The sequence below is a fragment of the Carassius auratus genome, chromosome 10, assembly GCF_003368295.1.
Source record: "Carassius auratus strain Wakin chromosome 10, ASM336829v1, whole genome shotgun sequence".
Taxonomy (NCBI): Eukaryota; Metazoa; Chordata; class Actinopteri; order Cypriniformes; family Cyprinidae; genus Carassius; species Carassius auratus.
Window position 1 is genome coordinate 6,568,432 of NC_039252.1, and position 25,755 is coordinate 6,594,186.

General features: G+C 37.9%; 2 protein-coding genes across 3 annotated transcripts in view; both read left to right on the forward strand.

Annotated features, from left to right (window-relative positions):
- The window catches only part of LOC113110386 (rab GTPase-activating protein 1-like), a 75,430-nt gene extending 51,809 nt beyond the window's left edge, over positions 1-23,621 (forward strand). Inside the window, exons 15-21 of one of the 2 annotated variants that reach the window (XM_026274572.1) lie at positions 16,442-16,555; positions 17,991-18,065; positions 18,347-18,472; positions 18,926-19,069; positions 19,625-19,666; positions 20,019-20,147; positions 23,091-23,620. In XM_026274572.1, coding sequence (XP_026130357.1) covers positions 16,442-16,555; positions 17,991-18,065; positions 18,347-18,472; positions 18,926-19,069; positions 19,625-19,666; positions 20,019-20,147; positions 23,091-23,243 — 783 coding nt within the window. In that variant the 3' untranslated portion in view covers positions 23,244-23,620. Of the gene's footprint in view, positions 1-16,441; positions 16,556-17,990; positions 18,066-18,346; positions 18,473-18,925; positions 19,070-19,624; positions 19,667-20,018; positions 20,148-23,090 lie in introns of both variants that reach the window. The other variant, XM_026274573.1, reaches the window with a different exon arrangement.
- LOC113110409 (probable G-protein coupled receptor 21) lies at positions 1,590-7,949 on the forward strand. Its single transcript, XM_026274603.1, has one exon. It carries the CDS (start codon positions 2,954-2,956, stop codon positions 3,980-3,982), a length of 1,029 nt encoding a protein of 342 aa, XP_026130388.1. The 5' UTR covers positions 1,590-2,953; the 3' UTR covers positions 3,983-7,949.
- Positions 23,622-25,755: the final 2,134 nt, after the last annotated feature.

Below are 25,755 nucleotides of genomic sequence, written 5' to 3' on the forward strand. Positions count from 1 at the left end.
TGCTATGTCAGCCATTGATGAGAGTTGGTGTAATAGAGGAAGGCAGGGGAAGTGGAAAAAAATGAAATGTTTTATTTTGTATTTATTTATTAATTTAATTAGAAATTTCATGCACCAAACAAATTGTGTATTATAAATGGTCCTTGTTCATTTCGCAGACTTGTGTTTTGAAGTTGATGGTTTGCAGATAATGTGTTTTTGTCAGTGGTTTACCAAAATTATTGACACGCAGGTACGCAATGGTGTTAATGAAGAAACTGTATTTTCATCCTTCAGAGCCTAATTTTTGTCAAATTAAATATGCCGTTTACTCTGTTTTATGTTTCTTTGTTTTGTCGCCTCATTCGATCTCATGCATTCAGCCTTTCCATTCCTCTTTATTCCTTCCATTCCTCCTCATTGTCCTCCTCCTAATGGATGAGCCCAGTGTCGTCTGCTCCCCACCTTTCAAGTTAGGCCTATTTTTAGCCCCTCGTGTGCCTGGCTGAGGGGATGCGTGAAAGTGGGGACTGTGGGTGAGTGCTTGCAGATTCTGACAGTGAAAGAATGAAAGGAGACTAAAGCAGTGTTAATTTCGTTAAAAAAGACGGCAACAAAAATATTCGTTAACGAACATTTTCCTGTGACGAAGACGAGACGTTGACAAGCTAAAACTAATATCTGATGATAAAAACTATGACAAAATTGATGCCGCGTCTTCGTAAACAAGACGAGATGGGACTATAATGTTATTTAAACTAAAACTATGAAAGACTCAAATGACTAAAATGTGACTAAGACTATTAAGCATTTTCATCTCAAGATCAAGAGTAAGACTAAATCAAAGATGCCTGTCAAAATAAACACTGGACTAAAGGGGTGCTATAGATTTAATATTACCTTGGTGACAGGAAACGGGGTCTAATAAAGGGGAATTAAATGAAAACAGGCTCTTTTGTGTTAGGAAAAGACTCCTGAGTTCAGTGAATCTGTATTGTCAACATTTACTACAACCAGACTGGCACAAATCATACCACAATATCCTTAGTAATTCAGTTGCCCACATGCACAGATTCTTACTATCTCAGATGTCACCTTTGAACCTAATTTATCTGATAAAATGTTGACATATGAAATAAATGCACAAGATAAATGAGTCCATCTGATTTAATGCTAATTAATGTTTATAGAACGAGCTTTTTTGGTAAAAATTGGTGTTACTTAAAGGGAAAGTTCACCCAAAAATAAAGACTCTGTCATTAATGACTCACCCTTATGTCGTTCGAACCTGTAAGAACTTCATACATCTTTAGAACACATATAAAGATTTATTTTTTGAATTCCCAGAGATTTCCGGCCCTGCATAGACAGCAACACAACTACCACGTTCAAGGCCCAGAAAGATAATAAGGACATTGTTATAATAGTCCATGTGACACCAGTAGTTTACTAACAATGTTATGAAGTTTTTATTAAAAAATGGATTCTCTTCCAAACCAGTCTAAGATGGCTTGAACATGGTAGTTGCATTGCTGTCTATGTAAGCTCATAAAGCTCTCAGATTTCATAAAAAAAAAAATCTTAATTTGTGTTCTGAAGATGAACGAAGGTCTTACGACTTTGGATCGACATGAGGGTGTCATTAATGACAGACTTTTTATTTTGGGGTGAACCTATCTTTAATATAGGAGCCACAATACTGCATAAAGCAGGGGTAGAATTTGAATTATGATGTCATGAAAAGTTTTTAGTTTAACTCATAGTTTAACTAATAAGAAATGTATGTACTTCTGGGACCTTGGAAATTGCTACACTTTGCTGTTTTTTTGCGTGTGACCGTATATGATGGGGAAAAGAGAGTGAGTATGTGGGAGAGATGTTGCATTGGAATTGTGATGGGAATAGAATGAAAAGGAAGGATAAAGCAAATGATATGAGTTTTATATTTGAATTTGAGTGTTAAGGGGTTCTTTAAAAATCTGAAGGTAATGCCTTTTTCATGTTTGTGAGAGACAAAAAGGTGGGAATGAGTGGGGTGAAGGAGTGTATGCATTGACAAGGGAAGGGGATGCCTCTTCTCTGCTCGTGCTTCGACATCTGCTCACTGGCTAGAGCCAAGGGTGGGAGGAGTTTGAGTGCTCCTGCTGCAGCAGAGTGAGAGAGGGAGAGAGGGAAGCAAGGAGAGAGGATGCATCAGTGCCACAGTGTAGAGAGAGAGAGAGACTGCTTTCTGCATCACAACACTCTATCCTTAATTTACATTCCAGACGCTGGCTTCTCTCTGGAGAGCCCCTTCTCCGTTTGAAATGCCAATCACCACTTGCTGTTCCTTCATCCTCGATCACACACACTTCCTCCACGTTGATGAGAGGTAGCTGAGTACCTGGCACACACTGAAGAGATTCCCCAGTCTTCGTTGGATGGGCGACTGAAGTTGCTGCAAAGACATCAGATTCTGGATTACGTCCCTTTTAGGGATTTGAAGGAATAAACAATTTGACTACGTTATTTTGAGGAATCTCCAGCACGGCTTTGTTGTGCGTGATCCTCCGGACTAATAACTGTGTGAAAGCAACTGGGACTTTTATGATCAGAGGGGCAAGGACTCCGCTTCCTCTGCTTTTTTTCCTGTACTGGCAGCTGTCTGCCCTGTTCAGGCGCAGCTGTGCTTCTGCCCGGAAAGGTGGGGGACTGATAAAAGAGGAGGGTGTTTATTCCCTCTACTGTTGGGGCTTGATCCGGATTAAAGCTACCCTCCACAACAGCTTGTAGTAAGTGACTCTCCTCAGGATACTTTAAGTGTGTGCTTTGGTGAAAAGATTGCTGTGGACTTGCAGCTCATGTTGCTGCTGATATGGAAGGCACCTGGGACGGACACCTCCCCCATGTTAGCCGTACTGTGGGCAGCCTTTGCTGAGCCAGGCCCCCAAGGAACTTGCACCCTAATTGTGCGCCCAAGCGCACCCTGAACAAGATGAACGCAACGGAGTTAAACCATAGCACACAACCCTTCTGCCTGCTGGACATCGGCTACTCTCAAATTTTCAACACCTGCCTGCTGGAAGTAGCTGTTATTCTCTTGTTGACAGTGCTCATCATCTCTGGGAACTTGGTGGTTATCTTTGTTTTCCACTGTGCCCCGCTACTCAGCCACCATACCACTAGCTCCTTTATACAGACTATGGCATATGCAGACTTGCTGGTTGGAGTCAGCTGTCTTATTCCTTCTCTGTCCCTCCTGCACCATCTGGAGGGTGTGAACGAGAAACTTACCTGCATGGTCTTTAGCTACATGGTCTGTGTGTTGAAGAGTGTCTCCATGGCTTCATTGGCGTGCGTCAGTATAGACCGTTATGTTGCCATCACCCGACCTCTTTCCTACACTGCTCTGGTCACACCCTGCCGTCTTCGCACTTGCATTACCCTGATTTGGCTGTACTCTGCACTCATCTTTTTACCGACTTTCTTTGGTTGGGGCAAGCCGGGGTACCACGGTGATGTATTTAAATGGTGCTCCTCCTGGGACACCCAGCCCTTTTTTACCGCATTTATTGTTGCGGCCCTGTACGCACCAGCTGCTTTCACAGTTTGTTTCACCTACGCCCATATCTTCCGGATCTGTCGGCAGCACACTCGGCAGATCAGCGAGCGGAGAGCTCGCTTTGGCCCACAGGATCCCGAGCCGGGTGAGCAAGCCTGCACGGACAAACGCTATGCCACCGTGCTCTTCCGTATCACCAGTGTGTTCTACCTGCTTTGGCTACCCTACATCATTTACTTTTTACTGGAGAGTGCAGGGATATACCACCATGCCATTGCCTCATTCCTGACCACATGGCTGGCAATTAGCAATAGTTTTTGCAACTGTCTCATCTACAGCTTGTCGAACAGCGCCTTTCGCAAAGGCCTCAAGCGCCTCTGCCTGCTTTGTCTGCAACGAAGCGATGCCAAGAAGCCCATAGGAGATCCACCAGTACCTCCCCGCCCTGCTTGCCATGTGTAATGCCGCCTTTTGGCAAGATAGTGAGCTTGATGTTGATGGCAAGGGTCATGTCAAGTTAAAAGCAGATACTGAAGATTTGTCTCGGCATCTGTGCACTGTCCCAGTTCAAGCCATTTAGGGCAAGTTGACAAAGGTCATGTGTATAGTTGCAGAATTACCTGACAGCAAGAAATGGACCCTTGACCTTGTGCTTTAAAGATGAAGTGGACAGCTATGCGAGAGTGGGCTATTCTCATCTGTATTTGTGGAAATGCAATTCTTAGCATTTTTTTGCTGCAAGGATAAATTAAGCAATGAGGAAAGAAGAAAACTGTCATTCTTGTGATTGTGTCTTTAAATTGCATTAAATATTGTCTGTATGCAAAAGTTTTTTTTAGTGACATTAAAGCAAAGACTGAGTTGAGCTGTCTGCTCAGCCAATGTCTTCTTGAAGGCAAACTCATGTCTTTCAGTTACTTTGTGGCGAATTTGCTGCCCTATGTGGACTGTTGACTTTGAGTTCTGATCATGTGGCCTGAACAGTAAGAACAAGTAGTCTCTGTTTCTCCTGGCTTACATTTGTTCATATGTAAGGAAAAAAGAAAGATCCCTGGTAGACTGATCTAAAACCTTAAATAATATAGGTGTTAAAATTACTTCTAGACAAAGATTTTAAAGCATTTCCAAGGGCTTACCTGGTTTTAGACTCATGACTTATTTATGTCTTTACTAGTAATATGTGAGTCTTGTCTCAGAATAATCTGATCTCTACCTTGCTCTCAGTGGAAGAATGTGTTTGCCAGTGTTTTTGTCTTTGGATCCATGACAAGTCTTGACCTTCAGCAATCACAATTGGATTTTTTAAAAAGCCATTTTCCCAAAGAGCAGAAGTCCATCCCAGCCCCCAAGCAATGCCACAATTACACGGACTTCCCATTTTCTGCTTATTTAAAGCCATGAAGGGATTACATAACCACACCTCCATTCAGAGGACACATCCTTAAAAAATGCAGTAATACAACAGCAAACAGAGGACTTATACTGCCTGACTCAATTTCTAAACCTTGATCACACTGGAGATGAACTTCTTAGCTGGAACCCACCCATTGCATCAATTCTTATAGACTAACCATCCTGCAAGTCATTTTGAGAGAAAAAAAATCTATTTGACTACTTTGAGTATCTGCTGGACAGAATGACTCTTGGACTTGCCCTTTGCCCTGAAGTGTCAGTCGTGTGCAACTCTTTTGCCATGCCTGGTTTGTTTCCACTGGTTACAATGTGTTTTAGTGGTAGGAATGAAAGGTTAAGGGGAATGGGGGACATCTGTCCAAATGCATTATCCAAATCTACAACCACACTTAAAATATTGTATAATGCAGTTAAGCACAACACAGAAACACTTGACCATAACAGATGTTAGTTGCTAAAATCCGCCACACGATCCTTAGTGATCGCAGTGGTAAAGGTTGCTGATGTAGGCAAGAACCAAAAAGATTGTTTAAAAAAATTAGGACACTTAATGGACAAAATGGACACCTTAAGAAAATCTACTGAGACCTGAAACAGGATGCAAAGGTCAAAGTTTTAAGGCAGATGTTTCTGAAGAGTCCTGCATGTGCTTACACACACACACACACAAACAAGCAGAACCACAATGAACTGCATTTTACTGCGCTGTACTATTTATCTTTATGCCATGGATACATGTACATATTTCATATGTGGAGGTGCCAAGAAAATTGAGGGCATTGAAAATCATGCCCTGTGTCTTTTTTCATGCTGTGATCATAAATTTGTTAATTTGGATGGTACTGTTAAAAACATTTTCTTATGCAGATAGCTTTGTCCTCATAGCTGACCAAAGTATCAATATTTATTGGTGTTCTCTGATGGAATTGTTATTTTTTTATATATATATATAGAGGAACCACAAAATGTATTAACTAATTGTTGTTGAATGGATTGATTGTTTGTAGTAAGATGTTATTATAAAAGCAGTCTGCATTCCTCTTTGTATTTAATCTAATAGTATTTATGACCTTTACCTTCTCTTAAATTGTTTGAAGAGAATGTTTTTCATTGGAGAGGGTTATGTATTGTGGCATATTCCCAAATGCTTTTTTTTGTATGACTTAACGTAAAAATGCTCTAATTTTATCACCAAAACAAGTTTTATGACTGTCAGCAATGGCTCTTGTTAAAATGCCACGTCACTTCAGTTAATGACTGAAGACTTGCTTTCATAATTGTAATACTGTGACGTGAAGAAGTGTCTTATGACTGTGTGTCTTTAAGTGTTTGGTCAAGATTTTGATAGGAGACACACAAAGTCTGAACTGCCATGTCATGGCAGGGTGCTGTGCAATACTTCCACTCGCTAGATAGAGATGGAAAGCGATAGAAAATGCATCACACACAATAGAAAAAGGGCTTTTATTTTTTTTCCCAAGTTTCCCAGCTTGTTTGTTCAAATGTAGATCTTGATCTTGCAGCCTCTGGCAAAGATCTGTTTTTGAACCAGAGCTGAAAGAATTTGTTAGCCATTTACCCATCCGTCGCTTTATTGATCGCACATGACCGTGTGTCCGTGCACACATGGACGTGTATGTGCATTAAACAGAACAAAGATTCATGTCTGGCCGAATAACATGCTTTTAGCATTCGTCTTGATTGCTTTTTGGACTTTTTAATGCCCCGTGATGCTCTGAACTCACCCAAGACTGCTTCCTCCCTCTCGTCCTGAGAAACCTTCCCCGTATCCATTTAAAGGAATCAAATTAAATTAAACGGCCAAGATTTGATGGTCACGCTTGAGAAACTGCCTCGGTTGTGTATTAACCGTTCGGATCGGTTGAATTTTGTAAAAACCATCCATTTGTTGCTCTGAATCTGATGTATTTTTCCATTAGTCAGCAGTTTATTCTTTCTATAAAGATGAAACTGAAGTTAGGGTTTTTGCATAAATTGCTGTGAAAATCCAAATCTTGAAGCATGCGTATCTGTATTTTCAGATACTGTAGATATTGGTTATTTCTGTTGTCTGAAGGATATTGTAAGTAAGACCGTATGTAAGTTTTATGTCCTACAAATGGAATTGAGTATGGTTTGAACTGAGAATGAGGCCCTGATGTTGCCTATTCATTTGTCAACATTGCATGTTTGCTTCATAGATGACGGTACTTCTGTCATGGGTAAATGCTGGACGAAACATTTTCAACTTTTGGGACATTTTGATGCCAGAGAGCTTTTGTTTGTTTTTGTTCTCCTCATGATGCCAAAGCATTCTTTTTTTTTCTTTCCTGTGGGAAAACTGCTCTGTTCTTGAAATCAAAGTCAAGGGCTAGCGCTCTCAAGGGAGAAAATCTCCCAAGATGACTTGCTCTCCACTGTGCCATATTAGGACGCAGGACCCAGTTGGCCCCTGCCATCGCAGAAAATGGAGGGCTGAGCTGGAACAGTGTGTTTTCTCCCTGAAGAACACACCCCTCCGTGCACAGAAATACACACACTCCTCTGTGTAACTTTGTGTTGATGTGCTAGGCGTCTTTGAGTTTAATCATGTATGTTTAAAGTCTTTTAAATTGCTGAGCCAGGCTTCTTAATGAATTGCTCATGATCTTGCCCTCCTGTAAGTGGGTCTGGGTTTTATTTGATTAACTGGAGAGAATTGGTTTTTGCCTTTTACTTTAATGCATTCCAAATTGTATATCAGTTCTTATCGCAAGAGAATATGAAAGCACTGCAAAGTCTTTGGGATTAACAATGTTTTTGAGTGATGTTGCTTGGCTGAAAGAAAACTCGATCTGCTTCTCCATATTTTCTTCAGCATATCAACAAGTTGTCTGGTGTGTAGGGCTGTAGTTGAGGTACTAATGTGGTGTACCGCAAATTTTGTAAGGATGTCATGTTTTAGAAAATAATTGTCAATAATATATTTATATTCTGGTATATCTGCACTGAGGAAATAAATGTGATCTTATCCTATCATGTTTGAATGCTTGTTATTGTGTGTGTGTGTGTGTATGGTGACTATTCATGTTTTTTTAATGTAGATGTATGTGCTAGTTTGCGTTCTGACAGTACATTAATAATCATCTTTGGTTAGTAATTACTTGCATTAGCACTTCAATCATCTCATTGGTAAATGAACGTCAAAAGTACACGTCACTGTAAAATGGAAAAACATCATACATTTGTTGGTCAAGTACATGTGTTTTTAAGCCAAATTAAACTTTTTTCTGTGACGTATTGAAAGTCAGAATTGTCTTTGTTTTCATAAGTACTGTAAGTTTCTCATGACCTTATTTGATGTTGCATAATTGTTCCGTTTTAGATTTCACCAAATTTAACATTTACGTTTTTACATGTCTAGACAAGGTTTTGTCAAGCTAGAACAATGTCCCAAAACTAACCAATGCAGAAGTATCCATTTGAATGGGGTTAAAACAAATAAATCAAAAAGAAAACAAATCCTTACTATTCAGTGATATTAATTTTGAACACTTCCTAGCCAGTAGCAATGCAACAAGGATCCAGTGACAAGATTGATTTACATGATGCAGAAAATGCAGACAATCGTGGAATCCAGGCATAAAAATGGAATTTGCTGTATAAGGTGGAATGTCATGGAATTTGCCAAATTGTGGATGGATAAATCAAAAGTAGGTCAGAATGCTTAAATCAAAATGGGATATGAACTATGTCTGTATTAACCCGCAACAATTCAATTTAAATAAGAATCCTGCATGTTCTGCATGTTTCTTTGTGAACTAATGACACTGACAAATATATTACTTCATGTAATGATACCACTACTACTACTGAAATTATTGTTAAAAGTTTTTTTTTTTTTTTTATGAATATTTACAAAAAAATTATTTACCAGTATTTACGGTACCAGAAAAATATAAATGCACAACACAGTATTTCTGAAAAAAGTATATATATATATATATATATATATATATATATATCAGTTAATTAAAGATTTTGATTATGAAACTTTAATGCAATTAATGCAATAACTAAGATTGAATCCAGAAAAGAAATGGAAAACAGAATTTGGTAGAAATGAAAAGAAATGGAAAAATATATATATTTTTATAAACTGCTGTTACATTGTAAGTTTTATGATTTCAGTTGATAAGACATGGTTTTTGATTAATGGTTTATTATTATTATTATTATTTATTTATTTATTTAACTAGAGTCTTGAAAAATGAAAATGGGAATAAATGGAATTTGGAAAAAAAAAATAATGGAATTTGGGCAAAAAATGAAATCATTTCATAGCGCTACTCGGATTAAAAACACCCTTTTTCAGCCATTTTAAAGCAAAAAAAGGCTACAAAATATGCTCAGTGTAACACTATGTGCTAACTTAGTTTCCACAGTGATTGTTTACATAATATAGTGTACAATTGAGTCTCATTAAAGCTTTCTTCAGTCACTAATGTATTGTAAGAGACCCTGGAGAGTGCTGGTTCTCCCTGACATGTGCTCAGTGGGTGATATGTTGAAGGGAAGGGGATGTGGACCCTCCCTGCCTCCCTCTTAAGTGAGGGAGTGATTGGACTACAGTGAACCCACCCTCAGTTTTTAGCTCTCTTTCATCAAGCTCAATATATTTTTTATAATCAGCCTCCCCAAGATAAACAAAATGCCATTTTCGCCTATTGTTGCCTATCAGAAAAAAGCGACCATAAACAATGGTCAAGAATAAAAAGTACAGTGCTTCCTGCGGAAGCAGCCTTCCCCCAGCACACACACAATCTCACCATCACTGTCGAAACACAGCACAAGTTATGTTTTGTGCTCCGCGCTCACGCAAGAGGTTCACACAGATCTACTTTTAAACAGTCTTACATCACCATGATTTTCTTAGCACTTCTCCAAGTCTAGGATGACTTTCTCTAATATTGGCATCAGATATATATGGCTCCTTATCAGAGACATAAAGAATAGTGTCTTCCCAACAACCCCTGAACCTGTTCAGACTTTCTTCTCCTGGAGTTCAGGACGGAGGGTGAGAAGGAGAGTTTTGGAAAAAAAACATGGCATTTTCCTTGGCTACAACCATTAATTCTTTGTTTATTATTCATCTTTTCCTGCCATTCTTTGCATTCTTGCCTTTCTTTAATTCCTCTTGTTCATTTCCACGGAAATGCTTGAGAGGAAGAGATTTGTGCCTCTTAAACTGAAGACCTGATGCTTGGTTCCTGCTCATTTCCTCATGCATCACATTTTCAAGACCACTTTTGGGTATATGACATAATGCTGCTTTATTTATTTTTTTGGTCCTTTACTTTCACTGTAAAAAATGAATCTGTAAAATAAGTTACTTGCAGCCTATTACACGGGACATTATCCATTCATTTAGCGGATATTTCCATTAACTATAAAACACAATGCAGTGCAGCGTAAAATTCTAAATGCTGAGGAAATACCTGTAAAAAAATAAATACAGAAATATTCCTTTAAATTATATAGTTCTGTTTTTACAGAATTTCTTAAATGTATTAATTTGAAATTAAATTAATAAAGTGATTGAAATCCACCGCTTATATGTTTGGCATGTATTATTTGTAATTTCTAAATTAATATATGTTTTTATAATATTTATAATAGTATTTATTTAAGAGTTTGGAGAACTGTCTTGATGCAAAATAAATAAACAAATAAATATATATATATATATATATATATATATATATATATATATATATATATATATATATATATAAAAGCTGATTAAAAAGTTTTAAATACTTTTTTTTGAAATATTTTGGAATCTTTTATTATTATTAGGGTGAAAATGTAAGCAGTGAAACATTGATGTTAAAATATTATAAATATTTGAAAAACTACTGTCTACTGCATGCAGTTTATTATAACTGACTATTTTGTTGTAGGCTATTATATGGTACAACTAACAATTATATTGTCTATTGTATTGACTATCGTAACCCAAAAAAATTATATTAACTGATATTTATAAACAAAAAATTAATGACACTTGTTAAAAAAAAAAAAACTTTGAAATATAAACCTTTATGTGGACATCTATTTCAGGTGCAGGAAACATTTACTTTTCTTATTATAATTATTTCTTTAATTTGTTTCAGATTTTTAAACATGTTATCAAAGCCATTTGTAAATTTGTTAAAGCTTCTTTAAGGTATTAACTTAGACCTGTTTTCCTTCCCAGTGGCTGCTCTCTCTAATCTAAAGCTAAACACTTTGTATCACCTCGATCTGATCTTCCTCAGAGACGTGCTCCGGGTCAGGTGCAGTCTACTCAGACTGGTTCGATTATGCTCTCATCTCAGATTGACCTATTTTTAGCCCTCTGCTCGTTTCTTCTCAGACCCTTTTCCACTGTCTTCTCATCTTGTTGGTGTGAGCGGTGGGTCAGTCTGCCTCATGTTCGGCCTGAGTTTGCAGAGCTGCTGGCTGCAGATGCATTATTTAGTGGCTCCTCTCTTCCACATAAACATAGCATCAATTATAGAAAGAGAGGGTAATTAATCTTTGAAAAGGGGTATGCTTACTAAGGCAGGAATCCGCTGTTAGTGCAAATGTGTGGGAGCGCTTTCGAGCGCCCTGCACTCACGCACACCGGTCTGTTCTTTGGAAAACAAATGTTCCCCGAAGGTTATTTCCTGGGCTTTAGTCATGGTACCCTTGTTAGCAGGTGGCAAATGACTTGTATTACATGTGGGATGGTGTGAATTAGGTAGGTTGAAGGCTCAAATCTACAACGCCTATGGCGACTTTTCTGTGAGGGTCAAAAGAGAGACTGGAGAATTGGTGACAGAAGGAACGGAATAAATGCGATGAAAGATAAAGACATATTGCTTTGCTTTCATTGCCTTGTTCCATTCCTTCTGTCTCCATCTTTCCATGTGATGGAGGAAAGGTAGAGCGCGGCCACTGATATTAATCATGCTTTTTGGAGAAGATTGTGGTCTTGTGCTGGAAAGAGGATGAATAAAACATGGTGTCCTGAATTCAGACTGAACCCGCCGCCCAGACATACATAACCCAAAGAGAGTTGGGAAAACCAGAGGAGAGTCCCTTCTCTGCTTTGTCTGGTGTGCGTGTAGTCTGATTTTTAAACTAAGTGAAATATGTTAGTTTTTTTGTTCACAGATTGACTTTAACAGAGTTTGGAAATAAATTGATTTATTACATTTTATATATTGTAATGTTACAAAAGATTTCTATTTAAAACAAATGCTTTTGTTTTGAACTTTCTATCCATCATAACATCTTGAAAAAATATGGTTTCCACCAAAACATTAAGCAGGAAAACTGTTTTTTAGTTCTTCTGATAAATACAATTTTTTTTCTTGATGAAGAATCATGTAACACTGAAGACTAGAGCGATGATGCTGAAAATATATTTGAATAGAAAACAGTTGTTTGACATGGTAATAATATTTCATAATATTCCTTTTTTTAATTTCTCTGTGAACATGAGACTTCTTTAAAAAAAGTTCTCAAGTATTTTGAATGCATGTGTTAATATAATGGTGTTCATGCATATAATGCAATTATGATTTATGTTTGATGTGTTGAGAAAAACCTGAAAGACCAGGATTTTTTCCCATGCTCAGGCAAGTGTGTGTGTGTGTGTGTGTGCGTGTGTGTGTGTGCATGCGCGTTAGATGTGCACTAATGAGTCATTACCCTTCTTCTCTTGTGTCTCTGATATTAGAGAGAACATTTAATAATTCACTGAAATTATGATAGATAGTTCAGAATGCGTCTCATCCAAATGTATTTATCCTCAAGTTGTTCCAAATCTCTCTGTTTCATTAATCACACTCACTGTTCCAGAAATACACGCAGTGCCTTTGCTGTAGTCTGTGAGTTACTCTTTGAGTATGTAATAACTGATGGGCATGATGTAATATTTTGCATTATTGTCTTTTGAAATGGCAAAAGAAAGAGGCAACAGTTTGCCCTCAAGCCTCCAAACAGATGTTGGTATAATCTTTTGTTAAAGTATATAATCTATTATTAGAGTGTTGTAACATATGCTGCAAAGCTGTAAGTAACTCTCTAACATTTTTGGTATATGAGGTACATTATAAGGATGGGCCACATCATCTGATTAGTAAGGAGGACTAGTTTATCTAGTTTTTTCTGTATGCACAGTATATGCTGTAAAGGGGATACACTTAACTGCACTTACAACTTTATTTTTCTATTATATGTAATGCTGCTTTGATGATACAGTTTCTATTTTATAAAGGCCTTATCCAAATAAAATGAAGATAAGATCATATGACTTTTAAATTGTGATTCTTTTTTTTTTTTGCCATTATTAGAGTTTTTAAAACTCAAGTTTTTATAGTAGTAAATGTGGAAGTTGAATTACAAATCAGCCTATATATTAATGTAGAAAATGTGTTTTCCTTTGGGTAGTTTCTCTGCATCTTTTTCTTGTCTTACAAAAAAAAAAAGAAAAAGCCAAATGCATTAAAATAATGAACCATTGATCAACAGAATCACAGATACATAATTCACTCTGCCATTCTGAACGAGAAAAAAATCAATCTTGTTGTAAATTGAATTGATTCACTGTTAACCCAAATATCCACAACTGTGCTTTTTTTTTTAAAGACTGATTCATCTACTAGTTTAAGGATGGCTTGAATTGACCTGACTGTTGCTATATAACCCAGCCAGAAATAAACACAGGGCATTGCATTGCGCTTTGTTTATGACTCTTAGTTTTTCGAGAGCAAAATTTAGCATCCAGGGAAATTGAATTCAGCATTTTTGTGCTATCACGAGCTGACTTTGAGCATTCACTTTGACGAGAAAAAAATAAAGTGGCTGGTTTTGCAGTGTGACAGAAATAGGATCGGCTGTCCGTCAACAGTCTGCAGCTTCAGGCGCTCACACTTTGTTTATTAAGGGAGAGATCTAGTTTAATGTGATCTAGTTTTTGTGTCTGAGAGAGTTGTTGTTCTGAAAACTTTACATGGTGAGGACATTATAGAGACTACAACGGTTAGCAGATACTGATTTCTGACCGGTAGGTTTGAGAGGTTGTGCAGAGCTTGTTTTACAAACTCGAAAAGTTGCAGTTTATGTTCCTTGCAATAAACTGTTTTGTCAGTTAGGTGAATCTTAAAGGGACAGGTTTCCCAAAAATGAAAATTCCGTCTTGATGTTGTATGAATTTCTTTATTCTGTAGAACACAGAAGAAGATATTTTGAAGAATGTTGGTAGCCATTGACTCCCATAGTATATATTTTTTCATACTATGGACGTCAACGGTTTGGTTGCCACAGTATCCCTTTAATAGAATTAGAACATTTGCTTTCTTCAGTTACACGTCCATCCTTTTAGCAACATCTTAAATAATTCAAATCCACAGGAACTTACAGTACATTCCCAAGTAGCCTGTTTAAATTAAATAGATTGAAATTGGAGCGCAGTGAACTCCAGTGGAGTGGTAATGTAACATCTCCTCCAGAGTGTGTCTGCCTGTCTGTCTTTTGCTTTCAGTATCATCCCCACAGGATCTGTCATGACATTTGACGTGTTCTTTCAGTCTTGTATCGATTGTGTCATGTGACCTTTTAATTGGCTGATTAAGTTAGCCAGTCAAAGATAAAGAGTCACATCGACCAGCTTACAGTTTAGATGTTTGTTCCAAACGCTTGGACAGATTAGTGATTGTCATCTGTGTTTCTGAAAGACATGGGTAATCTGAAGTCCTGCTGGAAAGACTTTCTTCTGTGGGACACAAAAAGAGAATTTTAAGCTGTTATTTTCCATATAATGAAAACATACCGTGATTAAGGTCTGTCAAGGTTTGAAAAAAAAAACAAAACTGTACATTGAGGAGTTTTGGTCCATCAAGAAAAACATTTTGTTCAGCTGAACAGTGCCAACTGAGGAAGCACTAGTATCACTGGTGTTTGCTAGATGGCCTCCACCATGTACATGGGACCAAACAGACAGTGTTCCCCCCAGGTTGTCCACATTGCTTTGTGGGGGTGAGAACACAATGTTCCAGTGAACTGATCTTGTTGCACTGCGTGTGTTCGTTTTTTGACATGTCCGATCCACTGCCCACTGGTGGACAGGAGTCAAATGTGCTTTATTTATCTATACACATATAAAACGAATGGGGACGTGCTTGACACAACAACACTGGCTCAACCGAGCGGCAACCTTCTACTCTCTCTCGTGAAATCAACAAGGAAGTGACTAAAACTGTAATTCACCGACTGGCCGCTCGAGGCTGGCTGCAAAAGGGAGTCAATCCCATAGATTCCCCATGTTAAGATGCCCAACTTTACAGCAGAAAAAAACATGTTTACAGCCTGGTGCAAAAAATTATTTTGGTCTATATCGCTAATTTTGCCTGTGAGTTGTGAACTGTGAGGGGGTGAATTTAAATTATATTAAGCCTTAAAGTTCTGCATAATTAAGGGCGTGGCCCAGCTAACCAGCTCCCGCCTTTTTGCCCGTTTTCAATTATCTGGAACTTACGCGTTGCCAAGATGGCTCCGCCCACTTTGCACTTCAAAAACGCTCTTCAGGAATCTACGGGTGACGTCACAGAGACTAAGTCCATGTTTTTATAAAGTCTATGGGCTAAACCTGTGGCTAGAGTTTGGGATGAGATGCAGGGCTTGAATTTCGGCATGGGATTGTGCATAATTCTACTGATTCCCACAGTTTTTCACTTGCAACGTGGAAAATTCTTGCAAATATTTCAACTTGAAAGACACTTGCGACAGATGACAGAATATATCCTTTGCCGTTCTTTTGAGTCGTACAATTTATAACATTCAAGTGCTTAATTCAGTACCCTTTCTGTGAGCCACCTCACACCCAAAGAGCGCGCACATAGAGACGCATGGAGACATCTGAGAGCGCACGCCTTTGCACGTAAACTGACAAATACATACAAAAATTTGGCAAAGTGCCCGTTTTGATCAGTATTCATGTAAACGGTAAATTTATACTAAACATTTTTGGTATACAGGCTGTTAAGTAAACAGTTGAGAAAAAAATCGTATGTGTCACAGTTTGATCCGTGCATGAGCTCTTAAAGACACAGCAACCTAAAAAAACTTGCTGCTGACTGTCATTAATATTTATTTATATATTGAAAACTAACCAGTGTTTTTTAAAGGTGAATAGACTATTCTGTTGATTTTTCTGTACCTGAATTTACTGTTAAACCTACCTGAAAAACTCAAAGCAAAGTTCATTTTAGTTGTTCATTTATTATAACGAAATTCAGGCCCTGGGATGGTCCATTTGTGCTAAGTCAGATGTGGTTGTTATTATTTTTGCACTTCAATTTTGTGTTCATTCTGGGATGGAAATCACACATTTTGCATTATAATTGCAATGTAATTTTATATTTTGGTATTAAACACTATTAACTGTGGCTCATGGTCAAATTTATCTTTCTTTCCCTCTCTCTTGTCTTTTATTAGGAATCCCCACAGGACAGTGCCATCACTCGTGACATTAACCGTACGTTTCCTGCACACGACTACTTCAAAGATACGGGTGGTGACGGACAGGACTCTCTCTATAAGATCTGTAAGGTGAGCAGATGACCTCTCTGCCATTTGTCTGCTCCGCTCCGATTCTGCCCTTCTGCTCTGCTTCTGTTCATTTATCATCTTCAGCTCTGCAAAATCAATTTCCTACCATTAAGAAAAGTTAAATGTGCACATTTGGACTGCTCCAGTTTCTTAGTTATTAACTTATTTTAAGTTATATTTTATATGTATAAATATAGATACAGTAGCTTGATGGATTTCAATGATTGATATGTAGATGGATGTATATAATTGATGTATAGATGAATATCTAGATATGTGAATAGGTGATGGGATGGATAAATGATAGATATGTAGATGGTTGTACAGTATCAGTAGTTTTGTAGCTATATTGATTGATTGATGGATATGGTCAAATGGATATATTGATGTATCTATCGCTGGATGAAAGATGGATAGATAGATATATAGCTAGGTAGATATAGATGAATGTATATATCTTAAGATGGATATATAGATGCATGAATGGACATATTGGATTGATTGGATGTATATCAGCCAATAGATAGATAGAGAGATATTTAACAATCTTTGAATGAGTTGGCTTTAAAGCATGTACCGTATTTTCCGGACCATATGTCGCACTTTTTTCATAGTTTGGCTGGTCCTGTGACTTATAGTCAGGTGCGACTTATCAAAATTGAATTGACATGAACCAAGAGAAATTAACCAAGAGAAAACATTACCGTCTACAGCCACGAGAGGGCGCTCTATGCTGCTCATTGCTCCTGTAGTCAACCCCTAATAAACGTAGAGCGCCCTCTAGTGGCTGGAGACGGTAATGTTTTCTATTGGTTCTTGGTTCTAAATAAATGTGACTTATGTTTTTTTTCTCGTCATGACGTATTTTCGGACTGATGCGACTTATAGTCCGAAAAATACGGTAAGTGTTTGTACACAAGTCTCTCATACTGTACTACAGTCTGGAATAGTACTTCAGTTTATAGACGATCAGTTTAATAAATACAAAACACTCAAACCATCTCAAATTTTCGCCCTAAAATAAAGAGGTCAGTGGGTTTACTGTAAAAGTCACAAATGATGAGGGAAAAGAGACGTGATGGTTGGATTGCCATCTTTGGGCGTCTCTTAATAATTCACCAGCCCTCTCTCCGACTGTTACCGCCATCATTCATACAGCAATATAGATTTCTCTTATTGACCACACAGTGTGATTCAGTTCTCTCAGCCCACAGATCACAAAGTTAATTAGCACAACGGTCTGTAATTGTCACAGTATTAGCTGACATTTTAACACAGTTTTCAGAGGTATGTAGGTCGATCTGTAAGTATTCCCTTCAAGCCTTCAAATCTGATTCGCACTTCAGCAAACTCAAACGTGCCACTAAAGACATTAGTCTTCAGTTCTCGTGTGTAAGCAGTTATTTTGAAACAATCTGTATCTTCCATCCTACAGGCATATTCTGTGTATGATGAAGAAATCGGTTACTGTCAAGGCCAGTCTTTCCTTGCTGCTGTGCTGCTGCTACACGTGAGTATCACAGACTCCTGAAGCAAAGCAGTTTGAACCAATCATGTCTACATTTTACATTTAACATAATGGATATGTAGTCAGAACTACAAAGTTGCATTAGATTGGCTGCTGATGTTTGCCCCCAGACTGGATTCTCCCCTTGGTTTGAGCTAATATGACATCATCCTTTGAGATTTGAGACCGTGCCATCTAGTGGAGATTCCCTGTTGTGTGATATTACCAGCCTGATGTGATCGTGGCGTTAGTAGATCAGTGTTTGTGCTGTGATTGTGCCGTAGATGCCGGAGGAGCAGGCGTTCAGCGTGCTGGTCAAGATCATGTTTGAATACGGTCTCAGGGAGCTCTTCAAGCAGAACTTCGAAGACCTGCACTGCAAGTTCTTCCAGCTGGAGAGACTCATGCAGGTTAGTGGTAGAAACTAATATCAGTTCACATGTTTTGATTACAAATAATGACAGATTATGCAAAAGGACTAAATAAAGGCACATGTTAAATAAGCAGTTGTTCCATTTAAAGGGATAGTTCCCCAAAAAAAAATGAAACTACCCCATGATTTACTCCCTCTAGGTGTATATAGCCCCTTTCACACTGCAATTCCAGTAAAGGTCTCATAAAGACACGTGACATTAGGATGTGACGTGTAATGTTCGAGTCGAAAACGCTAGGCACTTTAACTTTTACATAAGCTGGAGAACAAATTTATTCCTGTGACCAAATCTGTATTTTCAGCATCATTACTCCAGTCTTCTGTGTCACATGATCCTTCAATCATTCAAATAGCTGATTTGCTGCTCAAGAAACGTTTTCTATCATAATCTCGTATCATCACAACTGTCTTCTTCCTCTGTGTGTTGCAGGAATACATTCCAGACCTGTACGCACACTTCCTGAACCTGGGTCTGGAAGCACACATGTACGCCTCCCAGTGGTTCCTCACGCTCTTCACAGCCAAGTTCCCTCTTTACATGGTCTTTCACATCATAGACCTTCTGCTGTGTGAGGTAACATTTCATTCTTACCTGCTTTCTTTTGGGATATATTTTTCTAATGTTTTCTTTGCGTAGTTTACCTGTTAATTCATAGTTTAGGACTGTTCCCTTTTATTTTGATATCTATAAACCATCTTGTAATTTTGAAATCATAATAATTTCTCATGGTCCAATGTAACTGATAGACCACAAAAAAAAAAAAAATCACAAATCAGAACAGAATTAATCAAATCTAATGCAAATGCTCACTGATGATTGTGCTGATGTTTTCCCATCAAAAATATGCCACTTCCTGCAGAATGATGTCAGTAAGTATATGGCGGATGTAACAGGATGTAAATATCGAGGACAAAATAATAAACCTGTAGATGATGGCTGCAATATTTAACACATTTAATAAATTGCCAGTTTGTTCAAGTAGAAATGAGCAAATACAGCAACATTCAGTCAATTCACTCCGAGTTCAAAATCCTGTCTTGGAAAATATTTTATCTAATATTATAAAACCTATTTGACATGGGCATGAAAATATTCTTGTTATTGAGATTCATTTTTTTCTCCTTTCAGGGCATCAGTGTCATTTTCAATGTGGCCCTTGCATTATTGAAGGTAAGGAAGTGCTCAGGTGCATCATTTCATCTTTTCCTCAGATGTTTCACCAAGGAAATATAATAAATATGCAAGCCTGTGCTGTTTCCTAAAATGAACCTGCAAATCACCCGTGCCTCATCACCATGGTTATAGCTATCACAAGGATGTTAGACATAATTGGCGCACCCAATAATCTGCAGCTACACAACAGCATCATCAGATGTTACCTGGTGAATGTCTGCTGTTCAGCCCTGTAGGAAGAGAGATGGTGCACCACTATCACACCTCAGCAGCAGAAAAGAGCATCATTAACTGAGGGAGCAGTATTGTCTGCCTCTTGACACTTTCTTAAACTCTCTTCTATCCACAGACATCTAGAGATGACCTGCTGCAGATGGACTTTGAGGGCGCGCTGAAGTTCTTTCGAGTGCCGGTGCCCAAACGCTATCGCTCTGAGGAGAACGCCAAGAAGCTCATGGAGCTAGCATGCAGCATGAAGGTAACCGCAAACGTATTTAATGTGATGATCAGGAAAGGTATAGTTCACTCAGAAATGAACATTTGCTGAAAATGTACTTAGTCTCAGGCCATCCAGGATGTAGCTGAGTTTGTTTCTTCATCAGAACAGATTTGGAGAAATTTTGCATTACATCAATTGCTCTCTAATGGATCCTATGCAGTGAATGGGTGCCGTCAGAATGAGAGTCCAAACAGCTGATAAACACATCAAAGAATGTCAAGAAACAAATCTGTCATTAAAGTAAAAGAACTTTAAATCAATGCTTCTGGCTAAAATATGAGTTTTCTGTCCATAATATTGTTTAGTCCAGTGAAAATTTAATTGGTCTGAATCGGGAGAGAAATATGCTCATTTCAAGCACTGTTTAAAAGTTAAAAAACAGACCAGATGTGTTCAAGACATTAACTGATGGACTGGAGTGGTGTGGATTATTGTGATGTTTTTATCAGCTGTTTAGACTCTCATTCTGACGGCACCCATTCACTGCAGAGCGCCCACTGGTGAACAAGTGATGTAATGATACATTTCTACAAATCTGTTCTGATGAAGAAATAAAACTCATCTACATCTTGGATGACCTGAGGGTGTATCTTTCCAGCAAGTTTTTCACTGTTATATTTTCTTTTATTTATTGTTTATCATGTTTATTTTTTTTTATTTTTTTTTTGAATGCCTTAAAGGTTATATATATATATATATATATATATATATATGTGTATAGTGCAAAAAGTGAGTACAGTAGGACCAGGGACTGATGCGAGTGCTGTGTTTGTACCATCAGTTGTACAGATGTGAATGTGATTTTCATTTAGACTGAAGATTCATTGTGTGAATAGATTCATCTGCAACTCGCTATTTTTCACATTTAATGTGACATAAAGAGTCTCGATGTAATGATCTGGATGGCCAGCAGAGGACACTGCAGGAGTAAGAAAGACCCATGATACTGAAGAGTCCTTGATTTCTGTTTTGATCCTTTACATCATCTGGCAGGTTTTGTTCAGATCAACCAAATGTTATTTACACATCTGCATTTAATTATTATTTTTTTATATATATATTTTTTCCCCATAACATTATGTATGATCATAACAAATCAGTGAAAAGTTCGATTTAAATAATTCAAATGAATAATATAGTTTTTGAGAAGGTTTTGAATTCATTTTTAGATTGATTGATTGATTTTTTCGTCGTTTACTCACCCTCATGTTGTTCCAAACCTATACAAACTTAATTCATCTTCCAAACACAAATAAAGATATTTGAATATTCTTATATCATAATTTTTCAGCTACTGAAAGCCCACATAACCAAAGCTTTTACATATTATAAAAATAAAAATCCTAATGAATCAAGCGGTGTAATCCGAGGCTTCTACGGAGACATGATCACATTATATGATTAGCAAATTTAATTTAATTATTTACTCAAAAACATTTAAACATTGATCAACACTCTGGGTGTGTTTGTGTGCTATTTCAAAATGAGAGGCGTTAGAAAATCCGAAGCCCACCACGGCCCCTTCCTCAGTTTAACTGACACCACACACCAGTCACGATCAAAAGAGCTGTTACACACTACGACACACGCATACACACGCTTTCATTTCTCTGCAGCCAGGCCTAATTGTTCCCTCGGGTGTCGCTGAAAAACACTGACTGATGAACTACTCCTGACATTGAGGGCTTTTATATGGATCTCATTTCATCTGCGGGAGCATTACGGATTAAATATGAAACAGAGCCGGTTGTGTGTCCTAGAGCTAGTCAGATATGGCGCAGTGCTAAATAGAGCTCATTTACAAACATGCACGTACCTGCGGCTCTCGCACAGTGTTCTGGTGAGAAATGACTGGTGCTGTACACACAAAACACACTCAGTCTCAGAAATTGGGTCATTGGATGAAAATGGGGTAGTATTGAGCTGCAGGTGGATAAATGTGGCACGGCTTGCGCGTTTGGGTCCAGTGTGCAGGAAGCGCACGAATAGAAATCCTGTTAAATGAATTAGCACTTAGGCTTGTTGCATTTGGATAGGTGAACTTGTACACATCAAATCTGAAACACAGCTTTATTGCTGTTGACATCAAGTCGGGTCCTTTCACAGGCTTGAAGTCATAACCTTAAAAGAGCACTATTCTTGAAATAACCAACACCCTTCGCGTCAGCCAATATGATTGGGGTTTTGCAATTTTGTTAAAGAGATAGTTTTCCAAAAAACGAAAATTACCCCCATGATTTCCTCACCCTCAGTCATAGGTTTATATCACTTTTTTCTTTCAGACGAATACAATCAGAGTTATATTAAAAAACATCCTGGCTCTTCCAAGCTTTATAATGGCTTTAGGTGGGTGTTATTTTTCAATAGCCCAAAAGAAGTCCAATAAAGCACATCCATCCATAATAAAAAGTGCCTCACACGCCTCGGGGAACAGCTTTTTATTGTGAACATGAATGTGACTGTTAGCTTCCTTTTATAAAATGTGAAATATGGATATTTTTCTTAAGAAACCTCATCGATTCGCTGCTGGAGGCCTTAATTATTATGGATGGATGTTGTTTACTGGACTTCTTCTGGACTATTGACATATAACACCCACCCACAGCCAATATAAAGCTTGGAAGAGCCTGGATGTTTTTAAATATACCTCCAATTACAAAAATCTACCCATGTGTGTACTGTTTGAAGCTTAGGCTAGCTTTAGACAGATAAGCGCTAATATTTTTACCCTTAACCTGGCTATACTCTTCTTGCCAAACACTGTCCTGTGTTCCTGCATACCTGCAAACTCATCACCTTTCAACAAAATTTGTCATTTACGTAAATGATGAAGTATTCTGAAATTAGATTTTCAACTCTTTTTGAGATATACTTTGTCCACATCTGTGTCAGTACCCTCTTCTGTATGTTTGCGTGTCCCAGATCAGTCAGAAGAAGCTGAAGAAGTACGAGAAGGAGTATCACACTATTCGAGAGCAGCAGGAACAGCAGGAGGCGCCCATCGAGAGATATGAGGTAGATTCATCCTGCATCTGTTTGGGCTTGTGTTCTCTTTTTACACATCAGCATTCATGACTATGTGCATATGAATATTTACATGATCCATTAGAGTGAGCGTGCGTGCGTCTCCCCATATGCGTTGGCTAAGATTTCGTTCTCCTTCACAATCAGAGCTAGTTTTCTCCTCTGCGCTGAGCTGAAACTCATTTTCCTCGGAGCCTTTCCTGTATCTCCAGCTATTAGCATATGTGCTTTGAGCTTCTAATGAGCAGAGATGTGAGACGAGGTCACCGCTGGGCTCAGAGATGATGAAAATCTGGCCAGATGGATTCCTGATAACAGCGGCCTGCCTGTCAACTGTTAGCCTGAGCTCAGCTCACGAGGAATGACCTTAATCATTGAGGAACTGTCAGTCAGGGTTCAACATCTACACACACACACACACACACACACACACACACACACATCTATAGGGTTCTGTAGTTCACTTAAGTAAAAATGCTGTTTGAAGTCTCTCATAAATCAAAGTACATTAAAAATAATACATTCAAAATAAACTATTTATGTCCTATCAGTCCTTCACAATGACACTTTTTTCATATACTTTCAAATACTAATTCTCAAAAATATTTTGTTTTTATGTAAGTTATGTATTTGAATTGCATATAACATTTTGATCCATTTAGATAAAAATTGGCTTAACCAACTAGCTAATAAACAAACTAAAACATTTTAAAAACACATTTGGTTTATTACAGAAATCTGTGGAATCACGAGTCCACCATGGAATGAAAAATAAATAAATAATAATTTTGACTTTTAATATCACAATTCATATTTCTATTTTTTTTTCATTTGTGCCACTTAAATACAGAAGAAATGTATGTGTGTGTATGGCATTATTCCCACACACACACACAATACAGACACATACACACACACACTCTCTTTAACTAGCTGAGTGTCTTTTAGTGAAATAGCCGGAGGGCTGAGAGTCCAGTCAGTGTGTTAATTGCTTTTTGACATATTTCCCTCTAAGTGGTCAATTTTTAATCAGGTTTCTTCTCCAAGGTTCCTCATATTCCCAACACAGTTAACCATTATAGTGACTGTCACGAGACACTCACACACTGTGTCTGCTCTATAGAGAGAAACCGGCGGGCTACAGGAAGCTAACATGCGTCTGGAGCAAGAGAATGACGATTTGGCTCACGAGCTGGTCAGCAGTAAGATCGCCCTGAGGAAAGACCTGGACAACGTGAGTCTCTTAGGCAGTTTGACACTATTTTCAGGTCTAGCTTGGTTCCTGACATTCACACATGCCTGTGGCTTCTGGTATGTGTAGTTAAACACAGCATGTCCTTTTCCCCCTTAGGCTGAGGAGAAATCTGACGCACTCAACAAAGAGCTTCTCATCACTAAACAGAAACTGGTGGAATCTGAAGATGAGAAGAGACGACTGGAGGAAGAGTCAGCACAGGTCAGACACCCCCAACACCAGCCAAAACTCACTTACGCTCAAAATAATAAATAGTATTTCAGAAATAAAGCTAGTTTATTTTTTTAGTTGCATCCTGGGATGCTCTTTAAACTATGGAAGGTGTTCAGAAGTCTGTTGAACTATTCTTGGTTTCTTTTACTTTGCTGTCAACTTTAATTCACTCATCTAAATAGATAAAATAAGGTATAATAATCAAGTATAATAGTATAATAATGGTTTATATTTCATTTAATTACATTACTTATATAAGTTAGATTTACAAGAATTATTCTAACTGCTACAGTATAAAAGGAATACTGCTGTAAAAAAGCACCTTATTTGTTTAAAGTGTTTGCAAACCCAAATCTTCTTGCACATTTGTTCATATAGCAGTACTTTTAAATGAAAAAAGTGCACAACACACTACTTTTGAATGCAGACAATCATTTGATTAATCGCAATTAAAGATTGTAATCGTTGCCCAGCACTAATATACAAACCAATTCCAAAAAAGTTGGGACACTGTACAAATTGTGAGTAAAAAAAGCAATGGGAATAATTCAAAAAATCTCATAAACTTATATTTTATTCACAATTGAATATACTGTAGATAACATATCAAATGTTGAAAGTGAGACATTTTGAAATGTCATGCCAAATATTGGCTCATTTTGGATTCCAAAAAAGTTGGGACAGGTAGCAATAAGAGGCCTGAAAGGTAAATGTGCATATAAGGAACAGCTGAAGGACCAATTTGCAACTTATTAGGTCAATGAGCAACATGATTGGGTATAAAAAGAGCCTCTCAGAGTGACAGTGTCTCTCAGAAGTCAAGATGGGCAGAGGATCACCAATTCCCCCAATGCTGCAGCGAAAAAATAGTGAAGCAATATCAGAAAGGGGTTTCTCAGAGAAAAATTGCAAAGAGTTTGAAGTTATCATCATCTACAGTGCAGAATATCATCCAGAGATTCAGAGAATCTGAACCAATCTCTGTGCGTAAGGGTCAAGACAGGAAAACCATACTGGATACCCGTGATCTTCGGGTCCTTAGACAGCACTGCATCACATACAGGAATGATACTGTTATGGAAATCACGGCTCAGG